Source organism: Desmodus rotundus, chromosome 3 (assembly GCF_022682495.2).
Source record: "Desmodus rotundus isolate HL8 chromosome 3, HLdesRot8A.1, whole genome shotgun sequence".
Taxonomy (NCBI): domain Eukaryota; kingdom Metazoa; phylum Chordata; class Mammalia; order Chiroptera; family Phyllostomidae; genus Desmodus; species Desmodus rotundus.
In genome coordinates, this window is record NC_071389.1 from 117,946,423 (window position 1) to 117,965,398 (window position 18,976).

Sequence of the window (18,976 nt, forward strand, 5' to 3'; positions counted from 1 at the left end):
TATCACCCCGCAGGTTTCTCACCTGGAGTCCCTCTGTTTACTCCATAACTGTTCCAGGCCTTGGATTATTATTTTTTTCCGTAGTCAAATGAGAGGTTTGGATCCGACATCCTCACTAGCCCCGGTCCTCCAGACTTGACGTGCTGTGGGCCTGTGGATCAGACTATTGCTGGGAAACGGCTTTTCAACCGTCAGTGGTTACTAGACAAAATGTGCAGTCCGTTCTCACGCATGTCAGAGAATGAAAGCAGGAAGGTGCTGAGGCTACCGAAGTCGTGTCATGGCAGAGTTCCTGTTTGAAAATCCTGTTTCTCGCCATCTTTAAGCAGGGCAAAGACAGACACAAGCATATATCTGATCTGGAAACCTGCCTCTCCTCCGTGAAGATTGCAGACTTCAGGGCCTATGAGTTCCACAGCCTTAAGGTATCTCACAAATTGCTTACTGAGTGACATGGCTTTTTTTCCTGGTTTAGTCGTTATTTATTGCCTTTGTTCATGTAACAGCAAAGTGCGGGAGAGGAGCACAGAGCAGGGCCGAATCAGGTCTGCTCTCCCTAACGCACCCTGAAACAGCAGGACAGCCCTTTCATCGTAACTGAAGTAATGGGTGCGGGAGGCCTGTGCAAGCGCAAACAGTGGCTCCTCTCACTCACCTCAGGGCCTCATTTCCTCATTTGAAAAATAACTGGCTTTTGACAAGACTCTTTTCGAAAGTCTCTATGAACTTTAAAACTCTCATTGCATGTAATTAATTTCAACAAGCTTTAGCAAGGAAGCCTGGATCAGACCTCCCAATTCCGGGTTTGGGGGATTCTTTGTGATATTTTTGCAGCAAACTGAACAAGGCTCATGAAATTCTCAAGCATAATGCAGAACAACATCAATTTAAATTCCTTTTTATTTAAACTAAAAATAATGCATGACACGCATCCCAAAGCCCCACAGAGAGAACAGTGGTCCGGGCGGCTTGAGGAGCCACTACCAAGAGGGACGCGGGCCTGAGCAGGAAGCCACGATTTCAGGAACATTTGCTTGCTCTCGCTCTCCTCGGTGCACATGAGGGTGAATGGTGAACAGGCCAACCCATCGAGGTAGAAACATTTTATTCTTTTATCCTCCTGTGTGCAGGGTAAGACCTGGAATGAAGTCGTGGAAACACATCAAAAACTTCCTACTGATCAATTAGACTTGATGAAGCAGCAAGAGGCCGTGTGGGAACTTTTCACGAGTGAATGCACTTATTTCTTGGACCATTTATTAGTTCTTAAGATGGTAATGCTGGGCTTGATTTTTGCAGTAGATGGAAAATATTAATTTGATTTTGGGGGATTTGTTTTCCTCTTCCACACTGAAAAAAGTTAGGGGGGTGGGTGGAGGTCTCCACCTTTTGGAGATCTTAAGAAAATTTTACCTATTGTTTACCTACTACTTGGTCGTCTCTTCATTCTTTTCTTAAATATAGCCTCTCAGGATTGGAGGAGATGTAAGTAAACTGTCCAGCTCCCCATCTGATGTCTGAATCTCCTCACCTACTCCCACCCTGTGTTCACACAGGCCTGGAGTCAGGGAGCTCACAGCCACGCCCCAGGCACCCATTCCAGAGCTGGTCAGCTTCCACTTTCCGAGTTCTTGCTCCCTGGTGAACAGCGCCAGGAGAATGCTTTCTATCAGCTGCAGGGCCACGGGCACAGACTCCCGGGCAGCCATCCACACGTATTGCGGTGGGGTTGGATGACGTGGTAAATTCATGATGTCTGCCAAGTAAGAGGTGTCCCTGAGGGGGTGCAGCGCTGCAGCCATGACCTGGTGAGGCTCCGAGGAGAGAATTCCTTGTAGAAGAACCACTGGACAAGGGAGAGCAAGGGAGCAATTGCCTTCCAAGACCAGGGGGGAGGAAGATCCATATTGCTCCCAAGCTTGCCTCTCCTCAGCAGTTTTGAAATCTGCCTACTCTCTTATACAGGAAAAACCATTGTGTAAAAAAAGCACTTAGGGAGATCTGAGTTCAAGTCCTGGATCTGCTTCTGACTTGCCATGTGGCTGTAGAAGAGTCTAATCTTCTATTTCCTAAGCCAAATATTGGCAAACATTTTCTATAAAGGTCCAGATAGTAAATACAAGGCGGGGCAAATGTAGGAATGTTGGTATGGAAAATAATATAATAATTCACAAATACTAATACATGAATAAACTCTGTGTTTCATGTACTCAAAACTGTAAATCTCCCTTTGCCCCGCACTGTATTTTAGGCTTTGCAGACCATGTGGTCTTCATGGCAAGTACTCAGCTCTTCCCTTGCAGTGCAAAAGAAGCCGTGGGCGACTTACCAAGCAATGTGCAGAGCTGTGTTACAATGAAACACTATTCACGAGAACAGGTAGCAGGCCTGATTCATCACACAGGCTGTCATGGGGTGATCCCTGTCCTAAGCTATGAAAGAGGGGCAACAATACCATTTCCGCCTGTCTCATAACACCTGGGTGTTGTGATCACCAGGTTAGTCTTCTCCGAAATCTATCAAGTGACATACAAATGTCAGTTATTAGTTTCTGTAAGTAATGTTTATTGTCAGTCACAGCACCCAGTACTCTACCAACAAAACGTAAACCACGAAGACACTCTGAGAAAATGAAAACTTAAGGAGTGTATCATCAGAACACAGAAAACTAGCTTAAGCAATCCAGGCTTTTATGGGCCCACATGAAGTACAGAGTTGGGAGAAATTTCAAGGTTGGTTTGATCAAGAAGCTTAAAACCAAGGACAATTTTTTTTCCATCTGTCATTCCTGCCTTCCAAGGCATCAGCCTCGTGGCTGGCGTCTGCTGTAGTCACCGAATGGCTGTTTTCCTTAAGCCCATGGAAGGAGAGAGAGAAAAAGAGAGAGAAAGAAAGAGACAGTATCTCCTTTCCACATTCATAGCAAAGGCTTGAATTTCATTCTGATTGGACTACTCTGATAAGACCATCAAGGCCCAGCCCTGGGAGTAAGGTCAGCTTGCCACAGGGCACATCAAGGCCTGGGGAAGGGTAGATACTGAGGTGAAAACCAGGATGAGGTTGAGGAAGAAGATCATTGAACTGGCTCATAACCAACAGCTGTTCACTGCAGAGCACGGACCTCCTGAGCCCCCCTTCCCCAGCTCTAATAGAAAACCCAGAACTTTCTGCCCCGCCGTTACTTGCACAAACGTTTCAAACTTTTCTGTTTAAAAAAAAACAGTTTGCGTTTTATTAATTTTCCAATGTCCTGGTTAATTTAGGGTATACATGGTTATCCCCTACAAAATCAATGTGAGTTTCCCAAAGTTCTTATAAATTGGAATTTATAATTAGTAAACTCAAGGAGTAAAATGAATATACTGGAGTACTCAATTTTTTTTTTGAATGGCAAAATTTTCAGTGCAGCAGAGAATCTTATAGCAAAAAGACTTTTTTTCTAAATCTTCCAAATTTATCTGCAGTAATGAGTTCTGTTTCTTACAGTTACATGTTTTAAATGCTCGGATGGAGGCAGACTTCCAGACAACCAACACTAACTATACGGACTTGGGGAAGCACTAAGTCAGTGGTTCCCAAAGTGCGCTCCCTGGACCAACAGCATCAGAATACCTGGAAACTTGTTAGAAGTGCAGGTGCTCAGACTCCATCAGGGACCCACTGAATCAGAAACTCTGGGGGTGGAGCCCAGTCTCTGGGTTAGCAAGGCCTCTAGGTGATGCTGAGGCAAGTTCAAGAACCATTTGCTGCATAAATCAAGTGATATGGAAATGGAACTGGAGAAGGTTGGTGTCTAAAAATCCAGTATTTTTTACACTTAAAATTCTTGAGATAATTGTTTCCTTTGAATGCTTCATCATATTTATGCAAAACATTCCAATTTCAAAAAATTGATCTTTCTTTAGTTTGTAAGGATCAGGGGGGTTATCTGTGAGGACGGTAGTTCTTTCTTGCTGTAATCTTCCACCATATGAAAGCATCAAATCAAGTGATAATAGCATAAAGACTCCCTTAATGCTTTCATTACTATTTAATGCCTTTATCTAATTCTAAATATCTTACCACTTATCAGATATTAACTCATTAGTTCTCCATTTTTAATTTCCTGAAAGTAAAAGACACTGGGATCTTTGCAGAGAAAGGTACAAAGGAGAACTCAGCGTGACTGTTGTTTTGGTCTCAGCGCTGTTGGCAGAGGAGAACCTGTGAGATTTCCCTGACTCCAGGAGGCAGAGCGAGCCCGTTCGAACAGGCCCTGTTCCACACGGACGGCGTTAGGGAGCATGTTAGCAACAACAACGCCGTGCAGAAGAGCTCATTTCCCATATGTTCTATGGAGCTTAAATGTCGTCGCTCGTATTTCGGAAAATGCTTATTCTTTGAAAATAATGATGTCTAAACTGTCTTGTGAAGTTGCTCTCAGAGGTTTACGTTTAATATTCTTGAAAAGGGCAAGTTTCAGAACTGAAAATCAGAAAGTAATGTGCATTTGTTTTTTAAAAGATCTTCATGAATACACTAAAATATCTACAAACGTATGACTATCTCCTGGACGTGGACTTATGGAGACTTTTTGCAAACCTGGAGGAGTTAAGTCAGGTGAGCCAAAGTAGAAGATGTCAGGAGACGCGTTTCGAAATTTGCCAGAGGGGTCATGAAAATGCATGTCTGTTCTACCCCTGCAGTCCGGATTCCACCCTGGGGTATGGGGTACGCACTGTTGCCTCACACAACCTCATGGCCAGGAGATCAGGTTAATAAGAAACACATCTAAACACTTATTGACATCTTGCCAGTAGATCGCAGATATCAGCCTTCAGGAGTATTTTTCATTTTCTCTTGGCTCTTTAAGAAAGTAAACATATTCCTAAGACCTCCTTAACCTTCATAAATGTTTATTCTCAAATGAATGTCCTTTTCTCATCTATTATAAACAAATAATATCTTTCCTCCAAAAAGGAAGAGAGGTTCTAAAAAGAATTTATTTATAAAAGAAAACTTATAAGAAGATATATATATATATATTGAAAAAGAAATTAAATCTGAATTTTGCCAGGGGCTAAATTTGAAATGTAAAAGCAGCTGTAGGATGATATGTGAAGTTCATTAACTATTTATTCCTTAGCCCTGGGTGGGTGTCAACTCTCATTTTCTTTCGCTCTGCCCATAGACCAGCTTTGGGTTTGTGAGCGGCCTTTTTGCCATCATCAAGGACTACTTCGATGCCTCTGAGACCTCACCATCCATGGCTTTCATTCCTGTGCTCACGAAGGTAAAATCCTTGCAGGAGATCTCAGCTTCTTGCAATAAATTCACCCCCTTCAGGATAGTTGTTAACATCTACTTGACTTTTTGTTTTTGTTGTGTGTTCCTGGGAAAGTTCCACCTCACCCTCCCACAGAAAAACCGTCCTTTTCTCTGACAATCAACATTTTCAAAAATAACTTGCAGATTCTGTTTTCCCATTGTCACCTCCGCTGTGTGGGTTTTATTAACAGAGAAATCTGCACGCATGGAAAAGCCATTTCCAGGTCTGTTTTTTAAATGACTTCAATTTAAAGCAATATTCATGGCAAGTTTGTGTAGGCTAATGACATGGCTCAGCTGTTCTTCTAGCAAAAGTGCCAGTCTTCCAGACAAAAAATAAAAATAATAAACCTTCAAATCCATCAGCACTTTTAAAAGGACTTCCACAAATAAAAGAAAAAACAAGGAAAACCTGTAGCATTGAATTGATAAATGTTATCTATTTTTTGAGTAGATATTTGAGCCTCTTCTGTACATTTTTTTTACTTTAATTTTTTAAATCCAGTTTCTGTCTATTCTCATTTGGCAAGATTTGACTTCTTATAATCCACTTTAAAAAGCATAGATTGAGATTTATGGAGCACTTACTAAGTGCTTATGTGAGGGACTGATCCCCTATACACAATAATGTGCAAAACCAGCCACATTCCTGCTCGTTTTCAGTCTAGTGGGGAGAAATTAATTCACTAATAACAGGAATAATTACACAGTCAAATTGGTGTCCATACCGAGGAGAAAAAGAACATGGACATCATGAAGGAAAGCTTAGCTGAGGCAGGGTGTGAAGTAGTTACAGACAGGAAGTTCTTCCCGGGGTAAAGATGTTTGGGGTGAGACACAAAGAAGGAGGAGTATTCTAACAGCAACAACAAGGAAAAAACTAGGTATAGAGTGGGGAGATCGTTACGTAAATGGGGAACACAGATTTGAACAAGAAATACTTTGAAAAACAAGAGAATGTAAAGTATTGGGAAGTAGCTGAAGTCTTGAGCTCTCTCTATTTATTTAGAGTCAGAAAAGTTTTAAATTAGGTTTTAAGTAAATAGCCTGGAGAAATACCAACTTCTCATTAAAACACATAAGTTAGTCTGCTCAGGCTGCCATAACAAAATACCACAGACTGGGTGGTCTACAAACAACACGTTTATTTTTCACGATTCTGGAGGGTGGAATTCTGAGATTAGCTGCGAGTTCTGGTCTCAGACTTAATGTATCGTTCATGTGGTGGAAGGGGCCAGAGAGGTCTCTGGAGCCTCTTTATAAGAACATTTATGTCATTCGTGAGGACTCCACCTTCATGAATAAACATCCCCTGAAGGGCCCACCTGCTCATACCATCACTTTGAGGGTTAGGATTCCACACACTAATCTGAGGGGGACACAGACATTCACTCCATCATGTAAGGGCACCCATAGCCTGCGAAAGCGTGGCGTGCTAATGGACTCTTTACGGAAGGTCTATAACCTAGCCCACATGGGAATGCTTTGCACTGCAGGTATGCAAAGATGGGTTATGTGAGTTTTTCCTAAATTTAAAAGGTCCTTTATCTGTCAGGTTCGATTCGGTTGTACCAGAGTAACAATCCCCAAACCTCGGTAGCTTGGTCCATATCTCCCATGCTCCCCTTCTATTGTACTTTGTCACTGTCCTGTGTCTGGGACCCATGCTGAGGGAGCAGGCACAACCTGGAACATTACCAGTTGCCATGGAAGAGACACAGGAGACTGGGCAGAGCCCTCCCTGACTCTTCAGGATCTGCCTAAAGCAGCACATGGCAGGTCTGTTCATATTTCATCGGCCAAGAAAGTCACGTGGCCACGCTTACCTTCAGCAGATGGGGTCCACATAATCCCCCCTGGGAAGGGAGAATAGATGGACAGTAATATAGCCTCATAAGCAGTTCCCAGATCAAAGGCTGGCATGTTGTGTTATTCAGGCATGAGCCATGTGAGCAAGTCACTGCAAAGGGAACTGAGCCTTGGGAGGTTAGGTCATTTGGCCAAGCTCCTGTAGCTGATAAACTGTGGAACCGGACTTCTAAGCCTGACCGTAGGTGGTCTTCACAGTTGCTCCTTACTAATGAAGCGTCTCAAGCCTCTTGGTGTCCTTTATATCCAAGCTATCAACCAATGTCCCCTCCACCCCTTCGAAAATAAATTCACGTCATCTTTCAAATTACTTCTTGCTGCAGCCAAAACTTGACATTTTCCTCCATGGTGTTTTTCCTCTGTCCTACAACAAAATATTTTTCTAGGTTTTCACTGTGTCTGCCTTTGTTGCTGTCACCTGCTTTAGAGACTTTGTAGCCTGGATCTGATTTCTCTCCAACATATAGCGCTATCAACAAGGGTGTCTTCCTTCTCTAATTCCACCACATGATGGCACTATTAGAAATTCATTAATGGGACCCATTACTTATTATGTTAATCAATAAATCTGTCAAGCAGTACACAGACTTAGCAACTGGGTAGACACTGTGAAATCCTGAAGAGAATGTCTGCCAGCAAGGAGACAGAGCTCTGGTGACGAGAAAAGAATAACGCATCCCCAAGAAAGACGTTTAACAGAGATGGTGGCCCGTCGTGGGGGGCGCTCGGCCCGACTGCCACACACAGACACATACGCTGAGTGGAGGTCCTCAAATTTGACTTCACAGTTTTAGAAGCCAACAGGAGAGTTAAGTTTATGGGTATTTTTGAGGACAAGTTGTTGAGAAGTTAAATGTTGTTACTTTAATCACGTAACTACCAAACACAAGCTTAACGTCAGCCAACAGAAGCCCTGAAGTCAAAGGCAATGTTTCTTACCCGGTGCCGTAGGGAGTGCAGACCGCAACAAAGCATGAACAGAAAGGTGAATTCAATCCAGGTGTCCTTTAGAATTTTCTTTAAGTATGATTTTTTTAAAAGGTGATTTGTTGAGGAGTTAACTGTTTACAGCATTTTTAAAAAGAATGCTTATTGTGAAGACAACCTGTTTCCATCCATCCATCCACACAGTCCTAACTCCTGCTCGGGCACCGTGCCTCCCCCGCTTTTCCCTGCGCTAGTCAGCGATGAAAGCGAAGAGGAAGAGAAAGTCTGTCCGCACTCTCCCTCCGCTCTCTGCTCTTCTTGCAGTATTTCCGGGGGAGCCTCTGTCAGAGCCACCAGACCTACTGCCTGAATTACTCCGCCGCCGTCTTTTACCTGGAGAGTCTGAAGCACAGAGATGACTTTGGAATTTACTTAAAAGTGAAGTACCATTTGCTTTTCTTTTATATTTTTCCTGAGACTCTTTGGGGTATAACAGGTCCTAGGGATTATTACACCCAAATTAAGTGGGAAAGAAGAAAAATAAATTATCAACAGTACATTTTAATTACAAATCTGCCTTCCTCGTAAATACACCTTCCTCATACATACTGCACACTGAGGAATTTTAAATGGTGCACATCTGGAAACATTCTATCATCACATGTCCCTCCTGAAATTTTGGCTGAGGCTTTAAAATGTTTCATCTGTTCATGGGTGTGTTTGTGGAGGAAATTGGTGTATTGTAAGGAGAAAGCTAGACTAAGACCTGAGGCTTTGTTTGTGACTACATGCTTGGCTCTTGGAGGATTTGGTCCCAGGAAGAATCTATTGCACACAAATTTGGGGGACCATTTACACTGTATTCTGTGCAAACCGTGTCCCCTGGAGCACATCATAGAGCATAACGTAAATGTTGCCCCTGAAACTGTGCAACGTGGCAGCTATGGGTCCCAAACCACTAGAGCAAGGATTTCTGCTAGGGACCGTCAGCATTTGCTAATAGGTTGACATGGGAAGGGTTTTCCTTGACTTCTCCAGTTCCTTTGAGCCCACTTGACATTTCTTTGGTATGAACTGTACCTTTTCAGTGTTATGCCAGAGCCCTTTTGTGTGACCCAGAGAAAATAGTCCAAGCCTTTTCAGAAAACAGCTCTTCCTGCAGCTGCAAAAAGCCGCTGGCAGAGGATCACCTCAGAGGCGTGGGAGGAAAGGCTGCCACGGTTCCCAGACTTAGCTGGGAATCGTGCACCTGTGGCCCGGATACACCAGGAAGCCTGGGTGTGGTGTGGCTGAGAAAGGAGGAACAGGCTTGAGGAAGAGACTTGATCCTATTTTTGTAGCCTCAAACTTTCAGTGTTTTCTTTGCTACTCGCACTAAAAACTGAAATCTCATTAGATTTCCAGTGTATGAATCATCCTGTTTCAAAAGCTTTCCCTAGAAGCTGGGTCAGACTCCCAGCCTGGCCCCCAAACTGGGGGAAATCCAGTTCCTGTCTCTTTCAAGCCGGGGCAAAGATGAATTCAGCAAGGCTCAGCCACCAGTTTTTTTTTTTTTTTTTTTATTCATTTTATTTTTAGACAGGGGACAGGAGGGAGAAAGAGAGGTAGAAAAACTTCCATGTGTGGTTGCCTCTCGCATGCCCCCCACTGAGGACCTGGCCCCCAATCCAGGCATGTGTTCTGACTGGGAATCGAACCGGCAATCCTTTGGTTCACAGGTCAGCACTCAATCCATTAAGCCACACCAGCCAGGACCATTTTCAAATAACTGTAAAAAATCTCGTATCAGTTGTGACATAGACGGGTAGTTTACATTTTTATATGAAATATGCATCGCATCCCAAGATACTCAGGGAAACGACGCAGAGGATGCAATGCTGAACGGTAACACACAATACTGTTTTAACGCACAGTGCGTTCCAGGCACTTTATCAATCCTCTCGCTACCCCTTAGCACAAAACTATGAAGTTGATTGCAGTGTCCCCAGGTGTCCCTGAGGCTCAGAGAAGTTCTATGACTTTTGCAAGGCCACATGGCAAATAGTTGGCAAAAAAAAAAACTGGATAAAGGACTTCAGGTGCAAAAAACAAATGCTCTTTCCACCAAAACTTATTCACAGCTCTTCAGGGCTATTTTCCATCACGTGGGAACCGTTAGCATCATGAAACAAAGGTGAGGGATCAGGAGAGGCTTTGGAGGAATTAAGGTGAATCTACCTTCCACAGCCGCATAGTATAGAACAAAAGCATCATCACAGATCATTAATAATAATTTGATTACAATATCTAATAAATATAATTATAACATACTAGTTATAACATAATATTTGTAATGTACAATCAGTAATAATAATAATAATAATAAAGGTGACTGGTTTTCAAGCTCTTGCTATGGCCAGCCACTGCATTGCTTGCTGGTCACCTATGGTCACTTTGTCTACACAGTAACCCTGAGGAATGTGATATTATCCCCTTTTTTTGTTTTTTAAATTATATTTTACTGATTATGCTATTACAGTTGTCCCGATTTTTTCCCCTTTGCCTCCTTCCACCCAGCACACTCCACCCCCTCAGGCAATCCCCCCATCATTGTTCATATCCACAGGTCATGCATATAAGTTCTCTGGCTTCTCCGTGCTGTACTTTACATCCGCATGGCTATTCTGTAACTACTTATTTGTACTCCTTAATGCCCTCACCCCTTCACCCATTCTCCCTACCCCGCTCCCATCTGGCAATCGTCTGGTAACTAACTTCTTTTCTCTTGCTGCTTTTGAAACCAGAAAAGCTAGTGTTCGTTGCCACCTGTCACCTACCAGACCCAATAAGCAGAGACAGGGATTGAATCTTTATGGGAGCTGTATTCAGATGGCTGGCAATCTGAGAAGATGGTGGGTTTGTACCCTAAACTGATCCTTTTTATAAGGAGAAGAAAAGGGTAGGTGAAGGGTTTGGAATTCAGGGAAAAAGTTAATCAGATAAAAAGCTGCAGCATTCTTTCATCTGTGTCCTGGGCAGTGGTCTTTATCTGTGCCCTGGGCAGTGGTCATCTCACCCTGGAGCACAATGGCTCAGATACCATCTGGATTGCTTGCAGCCCTCCTGAGGCTCAAAGGTGGAACTGCTTATGGTCCCCTGGAGTCAAGATGCTCATACCTTCAGTTCCTGAAACAAAGCTTTTAACATACATCGATTACTTAGCTTATTAGCTGTTACCTGAAACTAAAATTTTTCCAACATTTGAGTTCCTCATCACTTTTAAGAGTCTGTCTTTATCTTCAACCTTTGGCCTTTTATGTATGACGTGTCTGGGAGTGGGCCTCTTGCTTCCATCTTGTCTGGGACTCTCTGCACTTCTTGGACTTAGATGTCTATTTCCTCACCAAATTAGGGAAGATTTCTTTCACTATTTTTTCAGATAGATCTCCAATTTCTTTCTCTTCTCCTTCTTGCACCTCTATGATGCAAATATTGGACCTCTTGAAGTTGTCCCAGAGGCTGTTTATATTGTCCTAATATTTTTGGATTCTTTTTTCTTCTTCTTGTTCTGCGTGGTTATATTTGCTTCATTATGTTCCAAATCATTGATTTGATTCTCAGCTTCATCCACTCTACTGTTGTTACCATGTAAATTGTTCTTTATTTCAATTAGTATATCCTTTGTTTCTGACTGGTCTTTTTTATGCTGCTGAGCTCCTCACTAAGTTCCTTGAGCACCCTTATGAACAGTGTTTTGAACTCTGCATCTGATAGATTGCTTATCTCTATTTTATTTAGCTCTTTTTCTGGAGTTTTGATCTGTTCTTTCATTTGGACCATGATTCTTCATCTCCTCATTTTGGCATCCTCCCTGTGTTTGTTTCTATGTATTAGGTGGAGCTGCTTTGACGCCGTGTCTTGGTAGACGGCCTAATGTAGTAGGTGTCCTGTAGGGTCCAGTGGCACAGCCTCCCCATCGCCCCAGCTGAGTACTCGAGGTGCACCCTTCATATGGGCTGAGTACACCCTCCTCTTGTAGTTGAGCTATGGTTGCTGTTGACAGATCAAAGGGAATGACTTAGGCCAGTTAGCTCCGAGGACTAGCTGTGACCTCTGATCACCAACCTTCACCCTCTGTGGAGGATCAGCTGAGTGGGGGCAGAGTGGTGGTGCTCCAACATTGTCTATAGCTGTCCACTGTGTGCACTGGCCCTGGGGTTTACTGGATGGTGCAGGCCAAGGTCAGCCCCCACCTGTGTGTTGCCTGGGGCACTCTGCCTGCACTGTTAAACAATCTGAGATGGCTGCTACTTGTGCTGGGTTTGGAGATTCCCAGGCAAAGCTGAGCTGTGAATCTAATTAGGGCTCACTGAAGCCAACTGTTGCTTGTTAGATAAGATTTAGGAGCCAAGACCAGCCATTCTTATGGAAAAGATGCTTGGTTGGGCCTGTAAGTTGGATGGGGTAGAGCCTCTGGGAATTCCCAAGGCGGGTCAGACAGCGTTAGCCAGGTTGATGGAGTCTCAGATATAGCACCAGATTACTGGCTCTGTGGAGAGAGGGTTTATCAAAGGGGCAATGGTCTCTGCTCACCTTGATGCCAGACACTTCAGTTTCTCTCCGTATGCCACTGGTGCCTTTCAAGCTGCTACCCCAGCACTGTAGCCCAGAGGCAGTGAGTCTGAGTAGGTGGGTCCATGTGTAGGTTCTTTAAGAAGAACTGCTTGGGGCTCTAGAAGTTTCTTTCACCAACTCAAACCCTGCTGGGTTTTGCAGCCAGAAGTTGTGGGGACTTACTTTCCTAGCACTGGAATCCTGGGCTGGGGGTCCTGGTATGGGTCTGGGACTTCTCACTCCCAAGATATTCCTCCTGAATTTTTATCCATGTGTGTGTGGGACCAACCCTTTCCATATATATACCCCGCTTATAGGTCTGGATGGATGTGGTTTCTTTAATTCTGTAGTTGTCAGACTTCCATTCAGCTCAATTTCTGACTTTTCTGAGTGATGGTTGTTCTATGTTTTAACTGTCATTTTTATGTGGTTGTGCAAAGAAGTGAGCCATGTCTACCTATGCTGCCATCTTGACTGGAAGTCCTTCCGCATTTTTCAAGAGCTCAAACAAATTAGGCAACCAGCTGAAGATACGGTTGTTGGGGGCAAAGGCAGGATTCAATCAGACCTATATGGAGCTGACATTCATTTCCCTACTATGTGCTGACGTAAGCAATGTTGTTGGAGAGCTAAAATCTGTCCGTGCCATGTTATGGGCTACGTGGAATTGGGCTATTGATGCACTGGGATGAATTTACCTCCACATCACGTGAGGCTGGGCTTTATGTCTGTACATGATGTTAGTGCACATCGATGGGAGTGGAATTTTCCCTGCTCTTTCAGCAAAGGAGATGCAGAGAAGGAGACTGGAACTTTGTACCAGGTCTCTTTGTGGGGTACTGCTAACAATCACTAAGAGCTCTACCTATCTTGGACTGAGTGTTCAAAACGTGCAAGGCATGGTTCTGGGCACTCGGTATGAATTATCTCGTTAAAAATCTCTCACCAAGCTGCTGAGGTAGTTATTCTTCTTGTCCACATTTCATAGATGAGGTTTAGAGAGCTTACATAAATTTCCCCAAATTCCAAGAGTGCTGGCTTCCCCAGACCAATGTTGCACACCACCAAGACAGACTTATGAGGAGAATGCTTTTATATGGGCCCCTGAATTCCTTTTACTGTTGCCCTAAACTCAGTGGCTGTATATTATGAAACAGAAACATCCTCCATTGATCTATACCTATCCATAAAAAAGCCTTTTATGTCCAATCTCTCTTGACTGAGATGATCTTTTTTCCCCGTAATGGATCTGAAAAATAAAGGCAATAGAGAAATGAAAGAAAAACTTGTATCTACTTTTAGAATCATCAAGTATCTCCTTTCTCTCTTCTGAGGCCTTCTGAAACACTAAAAGCTTCCACTATCCCTGCCTGGATCTTTGTCTCAATTATTTACCACTGGTGCTTCTTGCCTGATTGATATCTGGGGTAGATTGGATGTTTTCACATTTCCTCTGGGTGCTGGCAGCCAGAGCTGTTTTCTGTGGCATAAAAATTTGGAGCAGTGGCCAGGGCTGTGTTTTGAGGAAATACCTAACTGTTTCTGAGAAATCAGTTACTGGAGTTCCCAGGTACCAGAGCTGAAATGCTGCTGCCAGTGAGTCAACGTGGAAATCAGCCACTCAGGCCACAGACTGAGGCCTCCCCACAACTCTTCTTTCTACTCCTTACCACCCTGACCTTTCCACAACTGCAATTCCTGTGATCTTCTCCATTCCTTCCAACATCAATGAGAATCCCAGCCATTCTGAGCCAGATGAGAACTCGGAGATGATCTAGTACCTCCCACTAAGAGGGATCTGAAGAATGGAGAAGGGAAGTTGGTGCCACAGAAAGTCTTGAAGCCTGGTTCCTTGAGCTGGTCCACCTTCCCCAAACCCCTCCCATGCACTCCTGTGCTCACTTTCCTGACCTGTCTCTTACGTACGGGAGTAGAAAAGATCGTGTCCAGCAGACTTTCTGTGCGGAAGAGCCCTGGATGCTTTCAGAAGAAATACTTTGATAAAATTCCTAGTCAGAGAGGGTAAAACACTCCAGGACATGGTCAAGCTACAAAAGACAAGTGCAAATTGCTAAGCGTGAGGCTGGGAGTTGGAGGGGGAAAGCGAGAGGAAGAATTCTCTTTCCGAAGAAGAAAATGAGAATGCAATCAGAATGGGGAGGAGGTATTGTGAGCTATGTATTTGACCCCTCCCCACAATCGCAAATCTTCAGTAAAATAAATATGTTCACTCGTAAAAACATTTGGCGTGAGTGGAACTACAGTGGAAACCAGCATAGGAAACCAGCCAGGGGGCTAAGTTTGGCATCAGTTGGCCCACACTGTTCAGGGAAGACAGTGTGTATGTAAGCAGGAGTCCAGGGACCAGAGGAAGCCGTTGAAATCTCATTTTCTCAGTGAGTTTGTAAATATCTAAGGGAGGACTTTGGACTTGGTGAGGGTTTGAGCCAATTGTGCCTAGAGTTCCAAAATGCAAGGGCCGACACCTGGGCATGAAGATGTATGAAAGCAGAGAGAGTGTTCCGGAGGGTACACCTGGAGCTGGCTGTGAAGGGTCTGGGCCATAAGGCAGAGGCAATAACGTGGCCCTGGTCTGAGCATGAACAACAACAATGACAAAAAATTGGCAGGCCACAGTGAGAAAAATACTTAGTGTAAGGGCAGGACCCCTTCAGAGCTGAACTAAGGTGTGAGCGAGGAGTAGGTGGGAGAAGCGAAGAAGAAAAACACACCTCCTAGTAATATTTTTGATCTGCCTACATGCATAGAAGCCGGAGACCTGATTCCACATGTCATGTGTTACCTGCATAAAAGCTGGGTCCCCTCAGGTTCAAGACTGCATCACAGTTAAAGAAACAATACAGCAAATGAAACAAACTTCTGAACTATTCTCATGTTTATTTGCATTTCTCAAATGCCATTTATGGAAATCCCATGTGCAACCCATAGCAGTACTTACTCTAATTCCTTCTGCTGCTTCCCCAGTGCTTTGCACACCCTGCAGCTGCCTCTTCATCAAACTCTCTCCATTGAAAATGGTCTGTGTCTTTATCCCTTTCCTCGGCCTCTTTTCCCTATAGCATGTAGCCCAATTTAGCCTCTTTGACTCCTATTTTCATTTTCTCATATTACCTTGATTGCCTCCAAGAAAAGAAAGTCAAGGAACTGATCCATCGAGCAAAACTCCTGCCTTTTCCCTGCAAGTGTTGGTTCTCAATCCTCTTAACTGTGCCTCACAATGAGGATGGGAACGGAGCTGGCAAAACCAGAAATTCACTGCGGGGGGCCAGGGAGAAGCAGAAGCCAACCGGCCAAGTGAACTCATAAGTAAGAAGGGTAAACAAGGCAGGAACCCATATATTAATACATCTTATCACTGCCACGGAGGGAACATGTATTCTCTAGGGGATTTAAGAAACTTTAAACTTTTCCTGTGTCTCTCCATCTTGACAACTCTCCCCATTCAGGAGGATTGAGAGGTGATGTTACACGTAATGCCAAGTGCTGCCTTCATCACCATTACTGGGAAGGCAAGATGGCCAAAGGAGGATTCTCTCATTTCTTTAATTAGAAAGTAATAACGTTAGTCAGTAACATTTAATAACACTTCTGAACCACATTTACAAACCCCATTTCAGACCCTGAATTTGCTAAAGACACTTTAATACAGAATTTTCAAATGCAAAATCTACTCTGTGGCTCTTAAACTCCTCCAACAAGCTCACAGTTGCATGGTGTGGTTCCTAAGTAAAATCTCTGAGTTTCGCATATCCTGGCTTCCCAGGGTGTTGGTGAAAGTGCTATTCTGATTATGTCTGCTTTCGCCTTCCCCAGTGGTGCGAGCAAAATGAGCAGTGCAGACGGCTTCACCTGCCTGAGCTGCTCGTGGCTCCACTACACAGGCTGACTCGATACCCCTTGTTGCTGAAGAATATCTGGAAAAGAAGTACAGACTCTACTGAGAAAATCATGATTTACTCCATCCAGGAAAAGGTGGAAAAGTCAATCCGTAAGTCCCTGGGACAGGTGACCCAGAGCTCCAGTGGAAGCTTAATCCAAGAGTTCGGGGGAAGGGGGCGTGGTCGGGTCGGAGGCTCGGCTCCTGGGAACGGTCTGGGCTTCATCCTAGAAGGCAGTTCCACTGACTTGAGGTCATGGCTCTGGGAAGTCAAACACACACAAAACAATGGGCCCCAGTCACATCCTGGCGAGCCCTGCGGGAACTCTACCAGCAAGTGTACGCAGGACGTGGCTGTCTCCAAGGCTTTCACGTGTGAGTCCAGGCAGGAAAAGTTCTACTTCCCAAATGATGGCAGCCTTTGTTTTTAACATCTATCCGGAGCCCAAACAACGCAAATGGGAACAAACACCACGGGAGGCCTTTCCGACCGATAAATTACTGTTCACTACTTTTTAGGTCACTGAAATCCAGGGCCAATCTAAAAATAATGCCAATTGCAATCCTTAGGACTGAAATTTCGGAATGGGAACAGAACAAGCCCTTTGATGACTTAAGTTTATTTGTATAGCTCTGTATAATTAAACTCAAATAAAGAAGTCCATGATATATGCTCCATAAACCAAGATTTCCTGGGAGTATCAAAAGGGAGCAATTCAAAATTACGATTATCAGTTGCTCAGAAGTGACATATTTTTATTTCTCCAAGTTTAAATGTAAAATGGCCTTTCAATGGGAGTTTTTCCTTTTTTAAAATTTTTTGTGCAAATTCTAAAAGGAACCAAGGAACTATAATTAAGCTTATCAAGTGAGTAAAACAAAACTTCATTTAAAAACAGACTTTTAAAAACTTTTAAAGTAATTTTGCAGATTATTACTCCTTTTGATAGCTTGGTGAAGGAGATAATAGCGTCTCTTCTGGAGATTTCTCAGTAAAATGCGGATTTTAATTGTTGGCAGAACTGGTCCCTGTGGCCTTACTTTAAGTCTATGAGCTTAAAGATAGTGAATTCTCAAGGATCCCCTAACCATGTGATTCTGTGGGCCTGGGATTGGCCCTCCACGTTCTCCCAAACCACTTCAAAACCTCCATAACAATGGTATTAGAAAATGTTGGAAAGTTAATACAAACCTTCGAAAGAAAAAATCGGTTTTTACCGAAGAGAAATAATTATCCTTATCATTAAGCAAATGCATGTTTTATAATTAGGACAAAAAATATGTTTGCCCTTGTTAGTCTGATTTTTTATCTTCGTCTAATTACAGACTATGTGGAATAGGGGAATAGAGAAAGCTACCAGAGACTTTATTTGTATTATTTAAATTAAAATGCACAATATATTTCCAACTTATTGAATTAAATTACTTAAGCTTCATTTTCCTCGGCAAGAGGCTGATTTCAAATTAGTGAGTTTTTCTAAGGCATTTAAACTACAAGCAATATGTTCAATGACCCTCAGATATGGTTTGCCTCCAGGGGCAGTGTCTCTAAATTATTATGGTACTTCTTAGTTAAAATGTATGCTGTAATGTCACATAAATTTAAAAGTATATTGAATGTATCTTGTCTTTCAGGGGATCTTGAAGGAAAAGTGAAGTGGCTTGACAATTTTCAAAAATTTAGACATCTACAGGAGATTATAGTGTGGCCCCCACTGTGGGATAGAGATAAAAGGTTTTTCATTCCAGAGGTAAAGAAATGGTCCATTAGGACTTAAGTTTGCCATTCGGTTAGAATACATTCGTCTAACAAAGTCCCCAGCTGTCCACTTGAGTATTAAATCTAGTTTTATGAGCAAGAAGTCCAGCCTTCATCCACATGGGATCGTTTGTATGCGGGGAGGCTGACGCCATCCTGCCATTCTCGGGGTGGTCCTTCTGAGAGATTTTCTCCTTCTTTCCCATTCCCGTGTCCATGTACTGACATTTCTAAATGTCTTAAACTTTGTAGACAGAGTGCATTGCCTCAGCTCCAGAAACATGTTTTCTTCCAACCACTAACAACCTCTCTTTGATTTTCTCCCCTGTTTCACAAGTGCCTGAAGCACATTTTTAAAGAACATATGGCAGAAAACGTCCTGTCGCCAACCAGCAGACACCTTCTCTATGAGGGAAAATTAACCCTTGCAGGTAAATAACTTTTTCTTTAAAACACCCACATCTTTGCTACCATGTAACTTGTCCAACTGTTGCTAATTAAGGAGTGTGAAGAGTTGTGTTTGTCCATGGCCAAGGCCATGGAAGATGTGAGTCAGAGAACGGGCTATGGACTCACACAGGTGCTGGCTTGATCAAAGACTTCACAACGTAACTAGCTAGGCG

The 18,976-nt window shown here is 43.3% G+C and overlaps 1 protein-coding gene across 7 annotated transcripts in view; it reads left to right on the plus strand.

Annotated features, from left to right (window-relative positions):
- PLEKHG7 (pleckstrin homology and RhoGEF domain containing G7) overlaps nt 1–18,976 on the plus strand; it is a 58,783-nt gene that overhangs the window by 26,297 nt on the left and 13,510 nt on the right. For 4 of the 7 annotated variants that reach the window (XM_045202827.3, XM_045202896.3, XM_053920959.2 and 1 more), the window contains 8 exons: nt 327–425; nt 1,131–1,274; nt 4,504–4,599; nt 5,171–5,272; nt 8,428–8,541; nt 16,531–16,705; nt 18,230–18,345; nt 18,691–18,784. In XM_045202827.3, coding sequence (XP_045058762.2) covers nt 327–425; nt 1,131–1,274; nt 4,504–4,599; nt 5,171–5,272; nt 8,428–8,541; nt 16,531–16,705; nt 18,230–18,345; nt 18,691–18,784 — 940 coding nt within the window. The remainder of the gene's footprint in view (nt 1–326; nt 426–1,130; nt 1,275–4,503; nt 4,600–5,170; nt 5,273–8,427; nt 8,542–16,530; nt 16,706–18,229; nt 18,346–18,690; nt 18,785–18,976) is intronic. The other 3 variants (XM_045202935.3, XM_024558958.4, XM_045202967.3) reach the window with 2 other exon arrangements.